Source organism: Orcinus orca, chromosome X (genome assembly GCF_937001465.1).
Source record: "Orcinus orca chromosome X, mOrcOrc1.1, whole genome shotgun sequence".
Classification (NCBI taxonomy): domain Eukaryota; kingdom Metazoa; phylum Chordata; class Mammalia; order Artiodactyla; family Delphinidae; genus Orcinus; species Orcinus orca.
The window spans coordinates 32,967,091-32,988,548 of record NC_064580.1 but is presented as its reverse complement, the minus strand read 5'-3'; the positions used below and the strand labels follow the sequence as shown (position 1 = coordinate 32,988,548).

The 21,458-nt window shown below is 37.2% G+C and overlaps 1 protein-coding gene across 1 annotated transcript in view; it reads right to left on the bottom strand.

The window, feature by feature from the left end:
• Window positions 1–21,458, bottom strand: part of CFAP47 (cilia and flagella associated protein 47) — a 541,109-nt gene that overhangs the window by 159,947 nt on the left and 359,704 nt on the right. The window contains 1 exon segment of the mRNA XM_049704952.1: window positions 18,589–18,763. Coding sequence (XP_049560909.1) covers window positions 18,589–18,763 — 175 coding nt within the window.

Genomic DNA, 21,458 nt, shown 5'->3' with positions numbered 1-21,458 from the left:
GGATGACCTGTAACTTCCTCTAGAACTAATGAAGTCAACCCCTTGGCTGCTGCTCTACACACAGGTAGATCAGTCCCAGTCTCGGAATTTTGGGCTCCTCTTGCCATGATAGGGCATAGAACCTGGCATTCCATGGGGCCAGGGAATGCCACCTTGAAGCCTAGGACCCTTAACACCCATGGTGTAAAATCTGGCAAACAAGAGCAGGAGACAGGAGATATTCCTTTCCTTCCTCTCTCACACTGACTGCTCAGGGGCACTTTCTTTTCACATAGCTTTTCAAAAGTGACACTTGCTGAGTGACCATCTCATCCTAGAGGCAAGTAGTGGACACTAAGGTATTAGCCATGCGGCATTCATTGCTTTGCTTCCCGTTCTTCCCTTCCTTGTTTCTCTTTTTTCTCACACGCACTACCCTGAGTCTGCACAGTAGGGGAGCAGAATTTTACCACCTTAAAATATGTCTCTTTAGCATATTAATTGTTTTAAGTTGGTTATTTTCTGAGACACAGCAGACCTGCTAAGGGCTCTGAAAACCAAGTAGGAATTGCCCTTTTGTAAGAAACATTTACATTGTAAGGGAAATCTCACGTTTGAAAGGGTGCCTCCCTCTCTGTATCTGGAAGAGAAGGATGACCAAATCTCTAGAAACTCTTTTATCAATGGAAAAGGCAATGACTTAAGTCTGCATCATAGTCACCCTTGCTTACTGTGTTTTTCCAGGTCACCTCACGCAACTGACTCTCCCCACCCTCAATACCCTCTTTTGTCTTTAGCCGAGGATGGTATTTAAGGGGAGGGCTTTGGCCATTTTGGTGGGTTACTCGGTTTTCCTGGGTTTCTCCCATGTCTACATGTTATCAAACTTTGATTTTCTCCTGTTAATCTGTCTCATGTTAATTTAATGCTCAGACCAGCCAGAAGAACCTGGAAGAGTAAAAGAAAATTTCTTACTCCCGGATAGCACCATACAAGTAAAGCATCAGTATTTAATTCTTGCCTCAGACTTCATTTTCTAGGGGACTCAAACTAAGACAATTACTAACCTCAGAAGAAAGAGCAATGTGACTATTTTATATAGCATAGCACAATGGAAACAGCAATAGACAAAGACTTAGTAGACTTAAGTGCTTACTCAGGAGACCTGATGTGACCATCTTACATGGCCTCTTGAAGGACTTAAACTTTTTGAGTCTGACTTTCTCCACTTGTAAAGTGGTAGCATTATGCTGTGGAGCAGTGGTTTCCCAATTCTAACATGCGGATTAACAATGACAGTGATCTGGAGGGAAACTTTTAAAATACAAATTCCTATACCTTTTCCAACCTAGGAATGATTCAGTAAGTGTAGATTTGGGCCTGAAATCTGTATTTTTTAAAAGCTACCCAGGAGCCACTGATGTACAACCAGGGTTGGCAACTACTGGCAATGTGGAAAGAGCACAGGCTTTGGATTCTGCATTTCTCAAATCACTTTCATTTATAAGTGTCAGAAACCCACCCAAAACTAGCAGGAGCCACAGAGGTAATTTACTGACTCAGTAACTGGCATGTACAGACGGAATGGCCACTTTAACAATGAGAGCATCCAGGGACACACCTGAGCTCATGAGATATCATCTTTCTTTCTCAGCCTTTTGACTTTGCTTTCCTCTGTGCTGACCTCATTCTTGTAGACTCTCCCAACTTATCCTACCAAAAACTGGCCAAAAAAAGCGCCATTCCTTTCCCAAAATTCCAGAAAAAGTCCCAGGTTTGCCTCTCCCTGAATCAAATGTGGTCAACTCAAGCCCTGAAACCATTTCTGTAACCAGGTGAATAAACACTCCAGTGACCAGAAAGCTAAGAAGAGATGTAAGCAGATGGGGTAGAGGGTCTCCAGAGAAAAAGAAGCAGGCATGGCTTTCTTGACATAAGAGAAGCCATTTTTGGCCTAAGCCATTTTGTGATGTAAGCCTGGCCACAATGCTTACCCTTGAACAGGTCTCCGTAATTAATTTTCTTAAGGGAAGTGAGGGAATGCAGGAACAAAGGAAAAGCAGTCAGGAAACAATAGTTCAGTGATCACAGTTCTAGTTCCTCCTCAAGGGATATACATAACAACATAACTATATGATACGTATCTTTGAGTTCCCAGGTAGAGGATGGAATAATGATGTTGACCTTTTCTCTTTTTTTTTCAAAATGATCACAACACTGTATTTGAAAGGAAAGAATCACAGATAAAAGCTTTGTGAAAATTAAAAACAAAACACACTGAAATCACCATGGTTGTCTCCCCGAGGGAGGAAGGGGGCGGGGGGGTCCGTGGACAGCCAGAGTTACCTTTTCTGACGTGACCAGTTTTCACAGCAAGTGACCACACCACGTGGGAAGGAAGAGGACATTTCATTGGCAGAAGAGGAATTTTTCAAGTCAGGAAGAGCTTAATTGAATAAGAATAAAAACTGTTGAAAAGGCATTTCTCTTTGGCATGGGTGGGCTGCCAAAGGAGTGTTTATTGACAGCATCACTGAAGCCTGCCAGGTTGGCCCCCTCTATGGGTGCATGGAGATCACTGCAAGAGCCCGGAAATCCAGCTGGCCCCTCTGGCTGGCGAAGTGTGGACTAGTGTCCTTTAAGACAGATGTTGACCTTTTCTGACTTCAGTCAACTAAAGCTTGGACTTTGTCAATCTTTGCCCAGATTTTATGCTGAATTCTCCTCTGCTCAAGCCCCTTCATGAATACGCATGTACCCTTAGCTTAAAACTTCCCCAATGTTGATGTTCAGGGAGACACTTCTTTGGGAAAGATCCCTGGTGTTTTCCTTACTTGCTGAAAGTAATAAATCCTTCCTTCTCCCGATCTTTGGCTTGGCTGTGTCTTTTGACTCAACACCCACCAAGAGGTGAACCCAGTTTTGGGTAACAGAGAAGCATTTATCACTTTGAATTGCATATTATGGTTATTATGTGCCCACTGCTGTCATTTACACTAGTCTATAAGCTTCCTGAGGATAAGAACTTAGATTTCTTCATCATTTGAATCACTTGAAAACAAATCCAAATGAATGAATGAAACTCTTTTTAATTTCAATAAAATAAAATGAAACTTCTAACAAAAATAAGTTTTTTAAAGTAACGAAACATGAAGAATGGAAGAGGTACAAATACTACAATTAAATGAGAAATTTTTAGGACAAATAATTAAGCGAAATGGAACACAGCTTAGATATGAATATAGGTACAGATTATTGATTAAATTAATTTTATAAGTGAGATAACACGTAGTATGCCAAGTCAATCCACGTTGTCAATCCTCCACAGAAATTCTTTCCTAACTTTTTCAGTAAGCATTTCCAGTTCTTTCTTTCCTATTATCTTAAGATTTGTTGGAATCGCATAATTATAACTCACATATTTTGGTAAAGATTTATATACTATCGTATAACATTCATCTCAAAAATCACAATATTAACTCTAAGTCTAAAACCATTTTTTCTGAGAAACACCAAGGTTGATGGCTAGAAATAAAATGAAAAGAACAACATGATGTTTGTAAAAGGGAGTTCATACAGAAGGGAGAAACTCAGTGTCCCCACAGGTGAGGCAAAGAAATGAAATGGAAAAGAGTAACCCTGAAATGGAAAGAGATGGGAGTGATCATTCTCAGCAGCTCAATCATTTATCCACCATTGCGGCCAGATTACAAAAGCACATGACCAATTTTCTGTCTCAGCCAAGGAATGGGTGAGCAGTGACATTAAACACCCTTGTGAATTGAGGACAATACTGTGATCAATGGGACTGACCCCTGCAACCTGAAGCATGATTAGGGAATGGGAACAGAGGATTGTCACTGCCCTTGAACATATTCTCCAAAGGTAATGCATGTCATTGACTCAGATTAGAATAAAAAGCATGACAGAAAGCAGAGTAATCACTAAAATATAAGTATCAATGGTCAGACTTTGAAATGTGTAGATAAGGTGCTCATGGTTTTACCTTTTAAGTAACTACTCACCTACCAACTGCTGAAACTAACATCACCCCCTCTTCCACTGCATCACCAGACCCCCCTTTTCCTAATGTTAGATCCAAATACGCTTCAACATGAAGTCTAATGGTTAGGTGCACCTGGGGAAGCCCTTCACATCCCAGAGGTGGTCAAGAGGCACCTCTCTGAGGAAAGACAGCATTATGATTTCCTTCCACAAGAACTATCATGACAGTATCTGTCATGATACTTATTAAAACACGAAAGACAAAGTTCAAAATGTTTGAAGCATAAAAGACAAATAAAAAGTCTCTATGATTCTATGTTTAGTGGTAAAATCCAGAAACTTACTAAACATAGGAATGGTAAATTATCATAGACACAATGCTTAAAAGAAACTGACTTCATATACCTTCTTTGCGCTTTATGATACCCATGTGTATATTATAATGGAATGTGCCACTAGCTAGTATCCTGTGCATTCAACTGAATATACAATCACCCACAAACTTAAAAACAAAACTCTGGTTCAGCCACTATTTTTCTACTGACTTTTATTTTTAAAAAATGAAAAAAAGTTTTACACTCTGTTCACCAAAAAATAAAATGATATAGCAGTGACAAGCAAAATCAGAAGATTTTCCAAACTATGTTAATACAGTTAACTTACCTAACTACTTTTCTGATTGCTAAATGTCACTATACTAAAGTCTTGTGCATGAAATTTAATACACCTTAATTAAAATCGCTTTTGAATCACCATGCATGAAAATATAAAATGGACTTCACAAAAAATTGCACCTTCATGTTGTTTTCTGAAAAATAAAGAGTGACTATTGCACCAGAACCTTCAAGCATTACATGAAAAGTTGATCAAATAGGGGAAGAAGACCATGCAGTTATTTTCAATCAGATACTATGTGGTAAAAACAACTGATTTAAAATATAAACGGCTGAGAGTTATGAACAGAGCTGATAATTATACACATATAATAGGTCAACCTAGCCACTAATAATTGGTAGACCATTTAAAATGGAAAACCAGAGGCAATACCCTTTTTATTAAAACAATATTACTACCATTGTAAAGCAATTATACTCCAATAAAGATGTTAAAAAAAAAAAAACAACGTTACTGAAGTAAAAATTTGGGTTAAGTTCTCATGTGGCTCATCATATTTCTCTATGCTACAACCACTTTCAGTATATCTAACTGGCTAATTATCCAAAAAAGTAATACCCTCAGTCAAAAAGATGGAATGAAAGAATGAGTCACAGAAGAGCAGGAACCAATACTGAAAGTGCCATTCAAAACATATGTCCCAAGGATGGCAAACACTAGGGACAACTTTTTGTATCAAATTTCTAGAAGACAAGAACCCTCTCTATTGTGTTCACTGCTATATCTCTGGTGCCTGAACACTGCTTACACACAGCAGGCTCTCAATAAATATTTGTTGAATAAAGTATCACATCATTTAGCATCTTTGTTCAAAGAAGGTGAAGACTTATGTTCAAGAGTGAATTTGTGGGCTTCCCTGGTGGTGCAGTGGTTGAGAGTCTGCCTGCCGATGCAGGCGACACAGGTTCGTGCCCTGGTCCAGGAAGATTCCACATGCCGCGGGGCGGCTGGGCCCGTGAGCCATGGCCACTGAGCCTGCGCATCTGGAGCCTGTGCTCCGCAACGGGAGAGGCCACAACAGTGAGAGGCCCACATACCGCAAAAAAAAAAAAAAAACAACAACAAAAAGAGTGAATTTGTAATAGGGAAGAAACTTGGTATTCTATTACAAGTTAATCACTAAAGGTATTATACCTATAAGCTTAAATTACACATAATGGCCCATCTCTGGGAACCCTGCATCTCATGTAATGAGTGTTAAGTTAAAATACCTTTGTTTGGCTCACAGGAAACATCCTGACCAGGCCCACCTGTGAATAACTGCAGGAAGGAAGAAATTAATGCATCCCCTCCTTAGGCTGACCAGAACCAGGAAATGTTCGACGTTACTCCCTCCTCTTTCAGTATAAAAGAAGCCTGAATTCTAACTCAGGCAAGATGGTTCTTTGGAACACTAGTCCACCATCTTCTCAGTGTGCTGGCTTTCTGAATAAAGTTGCTATTCCTTTCCCCAACAACTTGTCTCTTGATTTACTGGCCTGTTGAGGGGACAGCAGCATGAGCTTGGACTTGGTAACAATTCTGTCACTAACTACCTGATTCTAGTTAAACTGTTGAACCTCTCTGTGTTTTAATTTCCTCATCTATAAATGTGGAGGCTGGAGCAAATCAGTGGCTTAAAACCTGTATTCACCAGAACCCCAGCCTTATGAGAATCTGCTTCATGAACCACTACTGGGGATACAATAGGAGGCAGGGAAGGACAAGCAAACAGAGCTCTGGAGCATCTTCTCTAGTTTTGAACAGAGAAGCTTTACATTTATCTAACTTATATATTGCATGGCTCATAATATTTCAACCTGCCTTTCAAAATATCTATTATTACTCTTTTTCTTTTTTAATAAATTTATTTATTTATGGCTGAGTTGGGTCTTCGTTGCTGCGCACGGGCTTTATCTAGCTGCAGCAAGCGGGGGCTACTCTTTGTTGCAGTGCACGGGCTTCTCATTGCAGTGGATTCTCTTGTTGCGGAGCACGGGCTCTAGGCACACAGGCTTCAGTAGTTGTGGCTCGTGGGCTCAGTAGTTGTGGCTCATGGGCTCTAGAGTGCAGGCTCAGTAGTTGCGGCACACAGGCTTAGTTGCTCCGCGGCATGTGGGATCTTCCTGGACCAGGGCTTGAACCCGTGTCCCCTGTATTGGCAGGCGGATTTTTAACAGCTGCACCACCAGGGAAGTCCCTCTATTATTATTCTTAATACACTCTTAATCAATGAGTCAAGAAGAAACCGGGGAAATTAGAAAATATTTTAAAATTAATGAAAATGGAGATAGAACATACAAAAACTTATCGGATTCAGCTAAAGCAGTGCTTAAGGGAAATTTACAGCTGTAAATGACTATTACAAAAAGAAGAATGATCTAAAATCTAAGCCTAACCCTCTACCTTAAGATACTGGAAAAGGAAGAACAACCTAAGCTTTAAAAAAGTAGAATGAAAAAAATAATAAAGATTAAAGGAGAAATTAATGAAATAGAGAAGATAAAACAGTGGAGAAAAATCACTGAAACTATAAGATAGTTCTTTGTAAAGATAAACAAAATTGACAAACCTTTAGCTAAATGGATCAAAAAAGAAAATATTCAAATTATTAGAATCAGAAATAAAAGTGGGGGCATTAATTCTGTTTTACAGAAAAAAAATGGAATGTAAGACAATGCTATAAATAATTGTATGCCAAAAATTAGATAACTTAAATGACACAAACTAGGAATAGCTGGAAAGTTCCTCTGTCTCATAAAGGGCCTCTATGAAAAACCTACAGCTATCATGAGAATTTAAAGACTGGATTCTTTCTTCTTAAGCTCAGAAAGAAGACAAGGATGTCCCCTCTTATCACCTACATTTAACATACTGGGCATATTAACCAGATCAATTAGGCAAGGAAATTAAAAGAATTCATTTTAGAAGGGGAGATGTAAGACCATCTCTATATGCATATGACATTATCTTGTATATAGAAAATCCTCAGGAATCCAGTAAAACATATTAGAATAAAAAATCAGGTCAACGAGGTCACATGATATAATTTCAATATATAAAAATCAACTGTATTTCTATACATCTGCAATGAATAATCCAAAAATGAAATTAAGAAAACAATTCCATTTACAATGTTATGAAAAGGAATTAAATACTTCGGATGATATTTAACAAAAGGAATACAAAATTTCCACTCTTAAAACTACAAAAAAACTAAGGAGTACCTAAAGAAATGGAAAGATATTGCATGGTCATGCATCAGAAGACAATATTAAGATGACAATCCTTCCCAAATTGATCTACAAATTCAATGCAATACCTATCAGAATACCAGCAGCTTGTTTGTAGAAACTGACAAGCTGATTCTAAAATCCATATGGAAATGTGAGGATCCCACAACAGCCAAAACAATATGGTTCAAAAAGAACAATGCAGCAGGACTCAGTTGCTGATTTCAAAATTTACTACAAAGCAATAGTATTAAGAAAAGTGTGGTACTGGCATAAAGATAGACCTACAGATCTATGGGATAAAACAGAATTCAGGAATAAACAATGTATCTATAGCCAACTGATTTTCAACAAGGGTGCCAAGATCATTTAACGCCAAAAGAACAGTGTTTTCAACAAATGGTGACAAGCCCACTGGATAGCCACATGAAAAGAATGAAGTTAGACATTACATCAAACAATATACAAATATTAACAAAAGTAGATCAAAGAACTAAATCAGGAACTAAAGCTGTAAAATTCTCAGAAGCAACAGAGGACTAAATCTTCATGACCTCAAATTTGGCAGTGGATTCTTAGATATGACATGAAAAGCAAGAACAATAGGAACAACTAAACAAGATAAACTGGACTTCATCAAAATTAAAAACCTTGTGCTTCAGTGAATACTATCAAGAGAATGAAAAGACAACCAAAAGAATGGGATAAAATATTTGAAAATCATACATCTGATAAGGTATTGTATCTAGAATACATGGAACATTTACAACTCAATAATAAAACGGCAACTCAAAGATAGGCAAAGGATCTCACTAGACATTTATACAAATAAAATATATAAGTGGCTAATAAGCACATGGAAAGATGGTCAACATCATTAGACACCAAGGAAATGCAAATCAAAATCACATGAGATATCATTTCCACCCACAAGGACTGCAACAATAAAAAAGTCAGACGATAGCAAGTGTTACTGTTGATGTGGAGATATTTGAACCCTCATACACTGCTGGTGTAATGTAAAAATGGAACTGCCACTTTGGAAAACAGTCTGGCAGTTCCTCAGATGTTTAAAGATAGAGTTACCATATGATTCAACAATTCCACTCCCAGCTATGGATGTGTGCCTGTGTGTATGTGTGTGTGTATATGTATATGTATATGTATTACACCCAAGAGAAATGAAAACATTTGCACACAAAAACGTGTACACTAATGTTTATGGCAACATTATTCATGGTAGCTAAAAGGCAGAAACAACCCAAATGCCCATCAAATGACGAATGGATAAACAAAATATGGTATAGTCATACAACGAAATATTGTTTGGCCATTAAAAGGAATGAAGTTCTGATACATGATAAAACATGGATGAACTATAGAAACATTATGCTAAGTGAAGGAAGCCAGTCACAAAAATACCTCATATTATATGATGCCGTTTATATGAAATCTCCAGAATACCAAATCTATATATAGATAAAGTAAATTAACGATTGCTTAGGGCTAGTGGGATAAGAGGTTGATAGCTAAAGGTTACTGTGTTTCTTTTTTTTTTTTTTTTTTTGTGGTACACGGGCCTCTCACTGTTGTGGCCTCTCCCGTTGCAGAGCACAGGCTCCGGACGCGCAGGCTCAGCGGCCATGGCTCACGGGCCCAGCCGCTCCGCGGCATGTGGGATCTTCCCGGACCGGGGCACGAACCCGTGTCCCCTGCATCGGCAGGTGGACTCTCAACCACTGCGCCACCAGGGAAGCCCTACTGTGTTTCTTTTTGAGGTCACATAAATGTTCTAAAATTGAATGTGGCAATGGTAACATGTATCTATGAATATACTAAAAACCACTGAATTATATACTTTAAGTTGGTAAATTGCACAGTACGTGAATGGTATCTCAATAAAGCTGCTAGAAATGGAATACCTAAATAAATAGGAGAATAAAGTTTTGAGAATGAATATAGGTGAATATCCTCTTAGTTTTCACTTGATGTAAATTCAAGTGACAGGTATTAACTTATATGACTATACTTGCAAGTATTCTCAGAAGCTAGACTATAACAGAACCTATTATATTCATAATTAAATATAAATTTAAAGACCAATAACAGAGCTGTGTGTCCCTTGCCTTTCTTGAGAGATTTCGATGTAGTATATGGATTACAAATTTCCTTCCAAAATCTATTCCCATTCTTTTATACACTGTAATCGAACTTGATGGCTTACGATTGTGGTGATCCTCTTTGGAAAATGCAGAGGATTTGAATTATATTTCTAAGTGAATTAAAGTAATTTTATTTCAAAAAGCCTTTGCAAATTTGAAAACAGTTTTTGCCAAAACCAAATGTAATATAATAATAATACAAGTTTAACTCAAGATATGTTGATGAAAATTAATTAAAGCACACTTTTGAAATTAGGTGACCACTGGCAATGCTGACAATATAGTAGATTGTTTCAATTAAGTTTAATCACTAAAACTAACATTTTAAATGATACTCTGTTAAATGAAATTTATTTTTTATTCTATTTGAAATACATCTGCGGTTATTCGATATAATGCAGATGTAGGGTTTATTTTTCAAAGAATACTTAATAAATTTTAAGCAGGAATTTAGGTTCATTCTATTGCAACAATTTTACAGTCTTTTTCATACTGAAGGATAATTTAGGCATTACAATAATGCATTTAATCTTTGTAAAATGGGTAGAACTACCTATAGTGTTAGTTATTACTAGCAAATGTTTACTACATGTTTATGATCACTTTACATGATCATTGTCATGGAAGGATTTAGTAGATATTTGTCACCTATTTGACTGCTAATTATTAGTAAATATTAGAAAATTAGGAAAACTGGAATTAGATGGGGGGAAGGAAAGAAGGAAAACACTGTTCCTACAATATGCATTTCCAATATGTCTGCCATGTATCCCTTGGGAGAGAAGAAGAAACTGGGTCAATAGCACAAAGTGCTAGAAACTGAAGTGATAATCTTTAGTAATGAGGGTTTGAGCTCTGTTTAAGGTGATCAGCAAAATCAGCCCAGAGCATTTTGTCTGAGTGCCCTTGAACAGAGTTTTCATGGGTGGCACAGAACACACAGGACCTTTGACATTGGGGAGCTGACTCAGATAAGTGCTCCTGGATCCACTGGAGTTTTCTTGCTTACCTATATCTATTTAAGGTCCATGGAACTCTTCCTGTTCATAAATTTCAACACCCCCAGAACCACAAGTAGATGAGATTTTAAGTCAATATCTACAACCAGGGAAAAGTCCAGATTTTCTGCAGCCTGAGGCTTTCACAATTTAGGGGGCCTTCTTCAAGAGAAAGAATGTAAAATTACAAATATAAAAGTAGGTATAGGGTCTAGAAAGGGGGGTTGAAAAAGTGAAGACTCATAAAGTTTATGTTCCTTTAGAATCAGAGTAAGTCTGTACCTAAAATCACTAAATGTTTCAGTAATATTTCACAGTCAGATTTAATCATTCTTGTGCCTAGGGGTGAAGTGTAAAAAGGGTGATGGGATTAGAATATTATTAATAGCCAACATTTATTAGGTATACCATAAGGCATTTAAATTCTTGACATGTTATCTCCTTAAATTTGCACCAAAGAGAGAAGAGAGAGAAGTGATTATTTTCTCATTTTGTGAAGTGATGATGAACACCTGAATCATAACAGTGGGAGTAGAGAAAAAGAAAAGGAAATAAACTACAGAAAATTTAGGACTACAAGATGAATTTCAGGTATGGGCTCAGAAGAAAAAAGCTTCAAGTAGCGTACCCAGATTTCTAATATAAGAGACAGGTCAAGTCCCACCATCTGAAATTATAAAGATTATGTAGTGAGAAACAAATAAATGGAGAATAATAATGCATTCATTTTGAGTTAGAGGGATACATCTCTATATCTTTCTATCTGTCTATCTATCTATCTATCTACTTGTATATCTATTTGCATATATATCTAGGTAGGCATGACTAGTCTGCCTCTGAATATATAAGTTGGAAACAGAAGGAAAAGGTTAGGAATAGAAATAAATACTGGTGATGTAAATGGTAGTTGTAACTATGGGAGTGTACAAAATCCCTCAGGGGATGGGTAAAAAGTAATAATAGCCCCATTAGGGCAAGAAGAACCTTGAAGACTCCCATATTGATGGGATAAATGGAAGAACTCACAAAGAGACTAAGAAGAAATCTTGTCAAGGGGATGGAGAAGAAATGCAGGAAACAAGGATAAAGCCTTGATATCAAATGCCTAGAATTCTAAGAGTAGATGCTTAATCATCCAGGTTAAATGCTATAGAGGTCCAGTAAGATGTAGACGGAGAATGGTCCACTGAAAGCAACTAGCTGTTTTGCTACAGTGGCAGCACAAGCCAGATTTGAGAAGTTGAGAAAGTTATGCATGAATAGAAACTGCAAATGCAGATTCCTCTACTGAGAAATATGTTTGCCAAGGGAAAGGTAGGAGTTTCTTTAGCTTTTGAAGTTTGACAACACTTGGGAGCCAAAAGTGAAGGAACTATTCTCAGAGAAGACAAAGCTATGATAAATGATGGAGAAGAGCCCCAAAACAGGTTCTGAGATAAGATAAAAGATACATGTTGGAAGGCTGATAGAGTAGATTCCTATTATTCAGAGAATGGGGTGAAAGCAATAAGGGGGATAAGGAAGAGTATATGTTCATGAAACCCCTATTCCTCCATGAGAGAACAGATGCAGTCATTGTCCAGTGGAGGCTGGAGATGGGGAAAAGACTGGAGTGAAGAGGATGTTTGAAAAGACTAATAACACTTTGGAAAGATTGCTGTGAGAAATGCAAGAGTACACAAATTATCAAATAGAAGTTAATGCCTAAATAGGGTCTGAGACAGAAATATCTATCAGGAGAATTAAATGAATAAATGTACACAGGACTTCCCTGGTGGCGCAGTGGTTAGGAATCCGCCTGCCACTGCAGGGGACACGGGTTCGAGCCCTGGTCCAGGAAGATCCCATGTGCTGCAGAGCAACTAAGCCCATGCGCCACAACTACTGAGCCTATGCTCTAGAGCCTGCGAGCCACAAGTACTGAGCCCACGTGCCACAACTACTGAAGCCTGCACACCCAGAGTCCATGCTCTGCAACAAGAGAAGCCACTGCAGTGAGAAGCCCACACACCACAAACGAAGAGTAGCCCCCACCGCTTGCCACAACTAGAGAAAGCCCATGCACAGCAACGAAGACCCAATGCAGCCAAATATAAATAAATAAATAAATTTAAATAAATAAATAAATTGGAGAAAAAAAAAGAAAATGTACACAAACCAACCCTTGCAGTGCTTTGTGTATTGTCGGTGTTCAACAAACGTTAGACCCACCCCAGTCCACTATCATGAAGGACTCATAGGATCTCTGAGATCCGTGAAGCGGGACAAGCGATGTCTCCTTTCTATGGGAAACCGTTGTCATATATGTATATCTGTCACATCTACAGAGATGGATGCACCTACTATGTGCACATGCACTTTCTTTACAGCTTCATTTCCTTCTGATGAAAGCATTATAATTAAATGGTAGAGTGGAAAAAAATATTTTTCTAAATGATGGGGCTGAAATAAATACAGATTTAAGTAGATTATTTTTAATAATTTTGGTAATAGCTATGTAAGCAGAATTGTGGAATTTTATTTACGAATTTCAAAAAGGTATAGACTGATAGGCAACATTAATATGAGGGGGCCAAAGACAGCCATTTTTTAATATATCAAAACTAGTTCTTTTTAATGAGTTTAGAACTTCAAGAGATTATATGACTCTACTTCCACCCCTTTCCTGAAATTAGCAGGAAGACTGCGCTACCTCTACTCCTCCACATAAACACTTGTCATTTCTTTCTTTCTCTAAGCCACCCATAAAAAAAAATTGCTTTTACATTACTATACTTATTGCTAGGAATTTGCTGGTTTGTTCTCTTCAAATTAGTTTATACCATAAAAATAAGTTTTTTAAACCCTTAAATCTAATATTCTTTGCTTCAAATTCTAATAGGTTATTTATTAAAGTAAAAATGCTTACATTTTTTTCCTTTTCATTAATCAAGTCCACTGCTTCGCAATAGAATGTACACTGCTAAGGGTATGTATTTTATATGACCTGCTACTATCCTGAGTTAGAATATTCTGTTTATGTAAACTTACTTTATTTAAATGTATGCTGAAGGAAATGAAAACAGAAACTTGGGCTCAAAAGTTCCTCTATAAACTCAACTGCACAGACAATTAAGTTAGACATGAACCATGATTGGCTAATTACGTTGTAAAAGTTTTATGATACTCCTTTAAAATTGTTTGCAGTTCTATTTTTTCTTAATTTTCACAATAATTTTCTCACCAAAATGGATAGTTAACAGTTGATATGAAAGACACATATTAGTCTTATTAAAATATCTGAGTGAAAGACTTTCAAATATAAATCACTTCATACTTATTTATAATTAAACAGCATCTTAATATGCCACAGTCTTCATTTGTAAGACTATACTGTGAGTTTCATGGCAAGCCTACGCTATGTATCCTTAGTTATTTGTTTTCTCAAAATGAAAATTCTTTTAAATTTGAATTACCCTCTATAATCAACTGTATTAATGTTAGTTTTATTTGTAAACATACTCTATATAGGTGCCTCTCTATCAATACTTATCCCATTGTATTACAAGAGCTACTTATCTATTAATCCTTCAAAGGGATGAATACAGCAATTTTCATCATTTTGCCCAAAAGAATCAATGCAGAACAGTGTTGCTGAATGAACAGCTGAATAAATGAATGGCCTGAACGGACAATCCTAGCCAGTTTATAGTGCACACAGCTTTATTCAGTTATCTCAAAAGGGATTAAAATGTTATGAAAATAAATTCTTCATTTAAAAATTTAATAGCACACAGAAAAGCTGGAGGTAATAAAGATTAAAAAAAAAGACAACAACTTAACCTGAAAGGTCTCAAACTGACAGCTGGTCAGTCAAACATGACCTCACACTTGTTTGTCTAGCTCAGGATTTTATTTTTATTTTTATTTTTGGAATTTGAATGTCTAGACAGGGCATTTACTCTTCAGTTTGTCATAGGCCCCATCATCCCTACTGCCATAGACCAGACCCAATTCATAAATCCTTGTTACCTGCTTGGCCATTTGGCATTTGAATCTGGGTTCTCAGATCTCCTAGGAAGGCAAAGTGAACAGATTACCCTGTACCTTATTATTTGCAATCACCTTTTCAGATTTAGAAAAACTTTATAGTTAACACAAAGCCATAGGAAGATAACAAATAAAAAGCCCTAGTAAAGAAATTATATTCCTACTATTATCCACCAACTAGGAAAAAAGTGAACGAAAAATGTAAATTACTTTTGAATACTTTAGCCTACCAAAGTTGAATCAAGAACAAATAGATCATTTGAACAGACTGATCACTAAAAGTGAAATAGAATCTATAATTTAAAAACTCCCTACAAACAAAAGTCTAGGACCAGATGGCTTCACAGGCAAATTATATCAAACACACAAATAACTTATACCAATCCTTCTCAAACTCTTCCGAAAAACTGAAGAGGAGGAAACACTCCCAAAGACATTCTATGAAACCACCATCACCCTGATACCAAAACCAGTCAAAGACACCACCAAAAAAGAAAATTACAGGCCAATACCTTTGGTGAATATAGATGTGAAAATTCTCAACAAAATGTTAGCAAACCAAATCCAACAAGACATAAAAAAGATCATACACCATGACCAAATGGGATTCATCCCAAGTTCACAAGGATGGTTCAACATTATGCAAATCAATCAATGTAATACATCACATTAACGAAAGAAAAAGACAAAAACCACATGATCCTCTCAACAGGTGTGGAAAAAGCATTTGACAAAATTCAACATCCATTCATGATAAAAACTCTTACCAAAGTATAGAGGGAACATATCTCAATATAATAAAAGCTATTTATGACAAACCCACAGCCAATATAATACACAATGGTGAAAAGCTGAAAGCCTTCTTGCTAAAATCTGGAACAAGAAAGGATGCCCACTCTCACCTCTTCTATTCACACAGTATTGGAAGCCACAGCAATCAGAAAAGAAAAAAAAATGAAAGGTATCCAAATTGGAAGGGAAAAGGTAAAACTGTCATTATATACAGATGATATGATACTATATATAGAAAACCCTGAAGATCCCACACAAAAAAACTACTAGAACTGATAAACAAATTCAGCAAGGCAGCAGGATACAAGATTAACATACAGAAATTGGTTGCATTGTTGGTGTAAACCAACAATGAAATATCAGAAAGGGAATGTAAAAAAAACAATACCTTTTAAAATTGCACCCCCCAAAATAAAATACTTAGGAATAAACCTGACCAAGGAGGTGAAAGACTTATATGCTGAGAACTGTAAAACATTAATAAAGGAAATTGAAGACAACTCAAAAAAATGGAAAGGTATCCCATGCTCTTGGATTGGAAGAATTAATATTGTAAAAATGGACATACTGTCCAAAGCAATCTACAGATTTTATGCGATCCCTATCAAATTACCCATGACATTTTTCACAGAAATAGAACAAATAATCCTAAAACTCATATGGAACCATAAGTGACCCAGGATCACCAAAGCAATCATGAAGAAAAAGAACAAAGCAGGAGGCATAACCCTCCTGGACTTCAGACAATACTACAAAGCTACAGTAATCAAAACAGCATGGTATTGGCACAAAAACAGACATACAGACCAATGGAACAGAATAGAGAACCCAGAAATAAACCCACACACCTACAGTCAATTAATCTTCGACAAAGTAGGCAAAAATATACAATGGAGAAAAGACAGTCTTTTCAGCAAGTGCTGTTGGGAAAGTTGGAGAGCCACATGTAAATCAATGAAGTTAGAACACACCTTCTCACCATACATGAAAATACTCAAAATTGTTTAAAGACCTAAATATAAGACATGACACCATAAAACTCCTAGAAGAGAACATAGGCAAAACATTCTGTGACATAAATCATACCAATGTTTTCTTAGGTCAGTCTCCCAAGGCAATAGAAATAAAAACAAAAATAAACAAATGGGACCTAATCAAACTTACAAGCTTTTGCACATCAAAGGAAACCATAAGCAAAATGAAAAGACAATCTACAGAATGGGAGAAAATATCTGCAAATGATGTGACTGACAAGGGCTTAATATCCAAAATATACAAATAGCACACACAACTCAACAACAAAAAAACAAACAACCCTACCCAAAAATGGGCAGAAGACCTGAATAGACATTTCTCCAAAGAAGACATACAGATGGCCCACAGGCACATGAAAAGATGCTCAACATCGCTAATTATTAGAGAAATGCAAAAGAAAACTACAATGAGGTACCACCTCATACCAGTCAGAATGCTCATCATTAAAAAGTCTACAAATAACAAATGCTGGAGAGGATGTGGACCAAAGGGAACACTCTTACACTGTTGGTGGGAATGTAAGTTGGTGCAGCCACTGTGGAAAACATTATGGAGGTTCCTCAGAAAACTAAAAATAGAATTACCATATGATCCAGTGATCCCACTCCTGGGCATATATCCAGACAAAAGTATAATTCAAAAAGATACATGCACCCAATGTTCATAGCAGCATTATTCACAATAGCCAAGACATGGAAACAACCTAAATGTCCATTGACAGATGAATGGATAAAGATGTGCAACATATATACAATGGAATACTGCTCAGCCATAAAAAAGAATGAAATAATGCCATTTGCAGCAACATGGATGCAATTAGAGATTATCATACGAAGTGAAGTAAGTCAGAAAGAGAAAGACAAATACCATACGATATCACTTATTTGCGGAATCTAAAATATGACACAAATGAACCTATCTATGAAACAGAAACAGAATCACAGACATAGAGAACAGACTGGTGGTTGCCAACAGGGAGGCGGATGGAGGAGAAATGGAATGGGAGGTTGGGGTCAGCAGACGTAAGCTTTTATATATAGAATGGATAAACAACATGGTCCTACTGTATAGCACAGAGAACTATATTCAATATCCTATGAAAAACCATAATGGAAAAGAATATAAAAGAATATTAAAAAAACATACACATACACACAATCACGTTGCTGTATAGCAGTAAGTAACACAAATACACAGAATAAAGGAGACCAAAAGTAGGTACTCAACTAAAAAAGGCCCTTGTCCAGATGAAAGATAAATTGCTCATAAATGGCTTTTTTCTCCTCTGATATGTTCTTGCCATCAATATCCCTCCTATCCTTTAGGGCCAGCCTAAGTCTCAACTCCAGCGCAACTTTGTAACCAAGTTCCCTGTGAAAGCAAGAGCTCACCTTCTTCAAAGAGCACTTATTGTCTTAATCAGATAACCACTCTTTACCAAAGACAGGTTGGCAAATTTCAGTAAATTTCAGTACCAGTATTTGGCACCCAAATTCAGTACGTAATTTAAATTACTATGATGTAGTACATTGGTTATTTATAATGTAAAGTACCATTCAACAATTGGTATTTATGTAGCTGGACTATCTCTTCAATTATATTACGAACATCCTATTAGTTAACATAATCTCTTCTTTGTATTTTAGTATTGCAGGTACCTGAGACAGTGCTAGATATTGCAGTGTACACATTATTGGTTACCTGTTTTTTCTGCAGATTTAGTTCCTTGATATTGAATCAATTTAGCTTGAGTTTCCGGAATCCAAGGAATGCAGATTGTCTTGGGGATATCAAAATGTTCTGGAAGGCTCAGCTCTGTTTTGTATAAAATGGACTTTGGCTTCTTCAACTTTGAGATATTAAAGAGCATACAAATCTGCAAATAAATAGAAACTAAAATTGGAATGTAATCCTCTTACCCGTTGCCTCCAAAATAAACAAACAAAAAAGACAGCATTATGTACTTAGACTCCATATTTGGGTGAAAAAAATCCCTCAACAATGAATTTGTTCATTTCTTTAGACATACTATTGTTTACTTGGTAGAGGACAACACTAACATGGTCATAGACTCAAAAGAGTCATCCTTTATTGAGAGATGCTCAATGTCACCTGCTCTAATCCTTTCAGTGATGAGGAATTCATTGTCTCAGGAAGAAGTCATTCCACTAGTGAACAGTACTGAGAAAGCACTTCCCTCTGTGAGTTGAACCTGGTGTTCCTTAACATCTTCCCATCAGCTCTAGTTCTTATCAGCAGTACAGTTAGTCCCCTCTCTTTTGCTAATGACAATTTTGGGGAAAAAAATATGCATCTATAAAACTAGGTCCTATCCCTCCACAAACCTCCAAACATCCCTTTCAAATAGGTCTGATATTTTTAGTCCATTCAATCTTTACTTATATGATGTGGTTTACAACTTACCCCCATGCATATGCTTCTCTAGACACAATCTAGTTCAACACTGTCATTCCTAAAATGGGACCCTGAAGATAAACCCAGCTCCCTAAGTATGAACTAAGCAATGCAGAGCATAGAAGTAGGCAATCGTTTAGTTTTATCTGGACCTTCTACTGCTAAACACGTAGTAGAGCCTAAGGGTTAGACCAAGTCTTCTTGAAGCCAGACTGCCTGAATTTATACCCCAATTTTAAACAAGCCTGGCCAGGTTATTAACCAAAGCCACAAAGTCTTCATTTGGGAAACACGGGCAATAATAGTACACATTGCCTATCCCTGGTATATTTAAAGTATAAACAAATGCCAGGTCCTTGGAGCATATTTTAAGAATTCAATAAATGTTGGCTGTCATTATCATCACCATTGTTGTCCTTGTCATCAACATGATTGTAACCATGATATCATTACTCAGCAAAAATAAGTTTTAGTTCCTTTGGCAATTATCCCATTCACTAGTTCATTATCTATAAAATCCACAAGTTTTTTTTTTTCCCTCACAAAGCCACATTTTCCACCTACTTTATTTCGGCAATTAAAATCATGTAAATGCAGAAAGGTAAATTAATTCATTTACCACTGTTTTGGCTTGGTTTATTTTTCTAGTTATCATGAAAAAATTATCTATTCATATAAGCAACTAGTTCTTTATCCCAAAGTGGATCATCTGCCTTCTATATCTGCAAGTCATTCAAAATAATATGTATGGGGCTTCCCTGGCGGCGCAGTGGTTAAAAATCCGCCTGCCAATGCAGGGGACACGGGTTCGAGCCCTGGTCGGGGAAGATCCCACATGCTGCGGAGCAACTAAGCCCATGGGCTACAACTACTGAGCCTGCGCTCTAGAGCCCACGAGCTACAAGTACTGAAGCCCGCGCGCCTAGAGCCTGTGCTCCGCAACAAGGGAAGCCACCGCAATGAGAAGCCCACGCAGTGCAACGAAGACCCAAGGCAGTCAAAAATAAATAAATAAATAAATTTATTTAAAAAAATATATATATGTACGGATACACACTCTCTTCTTGATCAAACTCTAGTCAGGCTCCTCCAAGCCATCTTCTCAACCAGGCCTCAACTTTAGCCTATAAAAAATGCAGATTCTCAGCACAAATGATTTTGTCCACCCTTTTCCCTCACACACACACTAAGAGACTTGAACAAGCACTAACAACGTTTCTAACAGCTCAAGGCCATATCCCTAGGACGACTCCAGTCCCCCTTAAGGTCCCTATCTGGGAAAGTTCAATGCTGCAAGGATAATTTACTGTTTGTTCCAGTCAAAATCTGGTGATAGGCAGATAGGCTCCTGAACCCCTCCTAGAGCAGTTACTTTAGAAAGCTTGCAATTATAACTCCCTTCTCTCTCCTTTTGAGATGTAAATCTACCACCCACAACTGTCTTCTTCTCAAGGACCTCAGAGCCCTCCCTTTGAAATGCAAAAATTCAAGGAGATAATGCTCCCAGCCAGGTAGGTACTTAGTTCTAACTTGCATCACTACCTCCCTCCTGTCACAAAGATTCCAGAAGTTTGTTTCTCTTTATAAGCATCAATTAACAAGTCCAGATTGCTGTGACCAACTCCCTCCTGCTTCTTGTAAACTTCACTTCGCTGACACTTCTCAGGCCCCAGCTTATTCTCTCTCCTGAGTTCAGCTCATACTGGATCCTCCTCCCTGATGCAACAGTTACTGAATAAAGTCTATGCTTGTTTTAACTAGTGTCTGGCTTTGTTTATCTTTGACAGTATCGACAGGTACTTATTTCACGATTTGAAGTGCACTTAAATTATACAAATACAAAAACCTTTTCTCTACTCTACTGAATCCTCACCAAGGGTATCTTTTAGATTTCCTTTTTAAAAATGTCAAATTTCAAAATTTCAATGAGTTTCCTCACCATTTATCCCAGAGTACAAAGCATGGCTTTTAAAACATAAAATTGAGGAAGTTAATAGAAAACATAAGGAAACTCCCTTGCAAGCTCTGAATCTTCCTACTACCAATGAGTGTATCACTAGAGTTAGTTTATTAATGGCCAGGGGAATATGAATTCAATACATGAGCGCTAAGTGTAAAGTGCCAGATATTCATGCTCCTGACAAAAGATCCTGTCT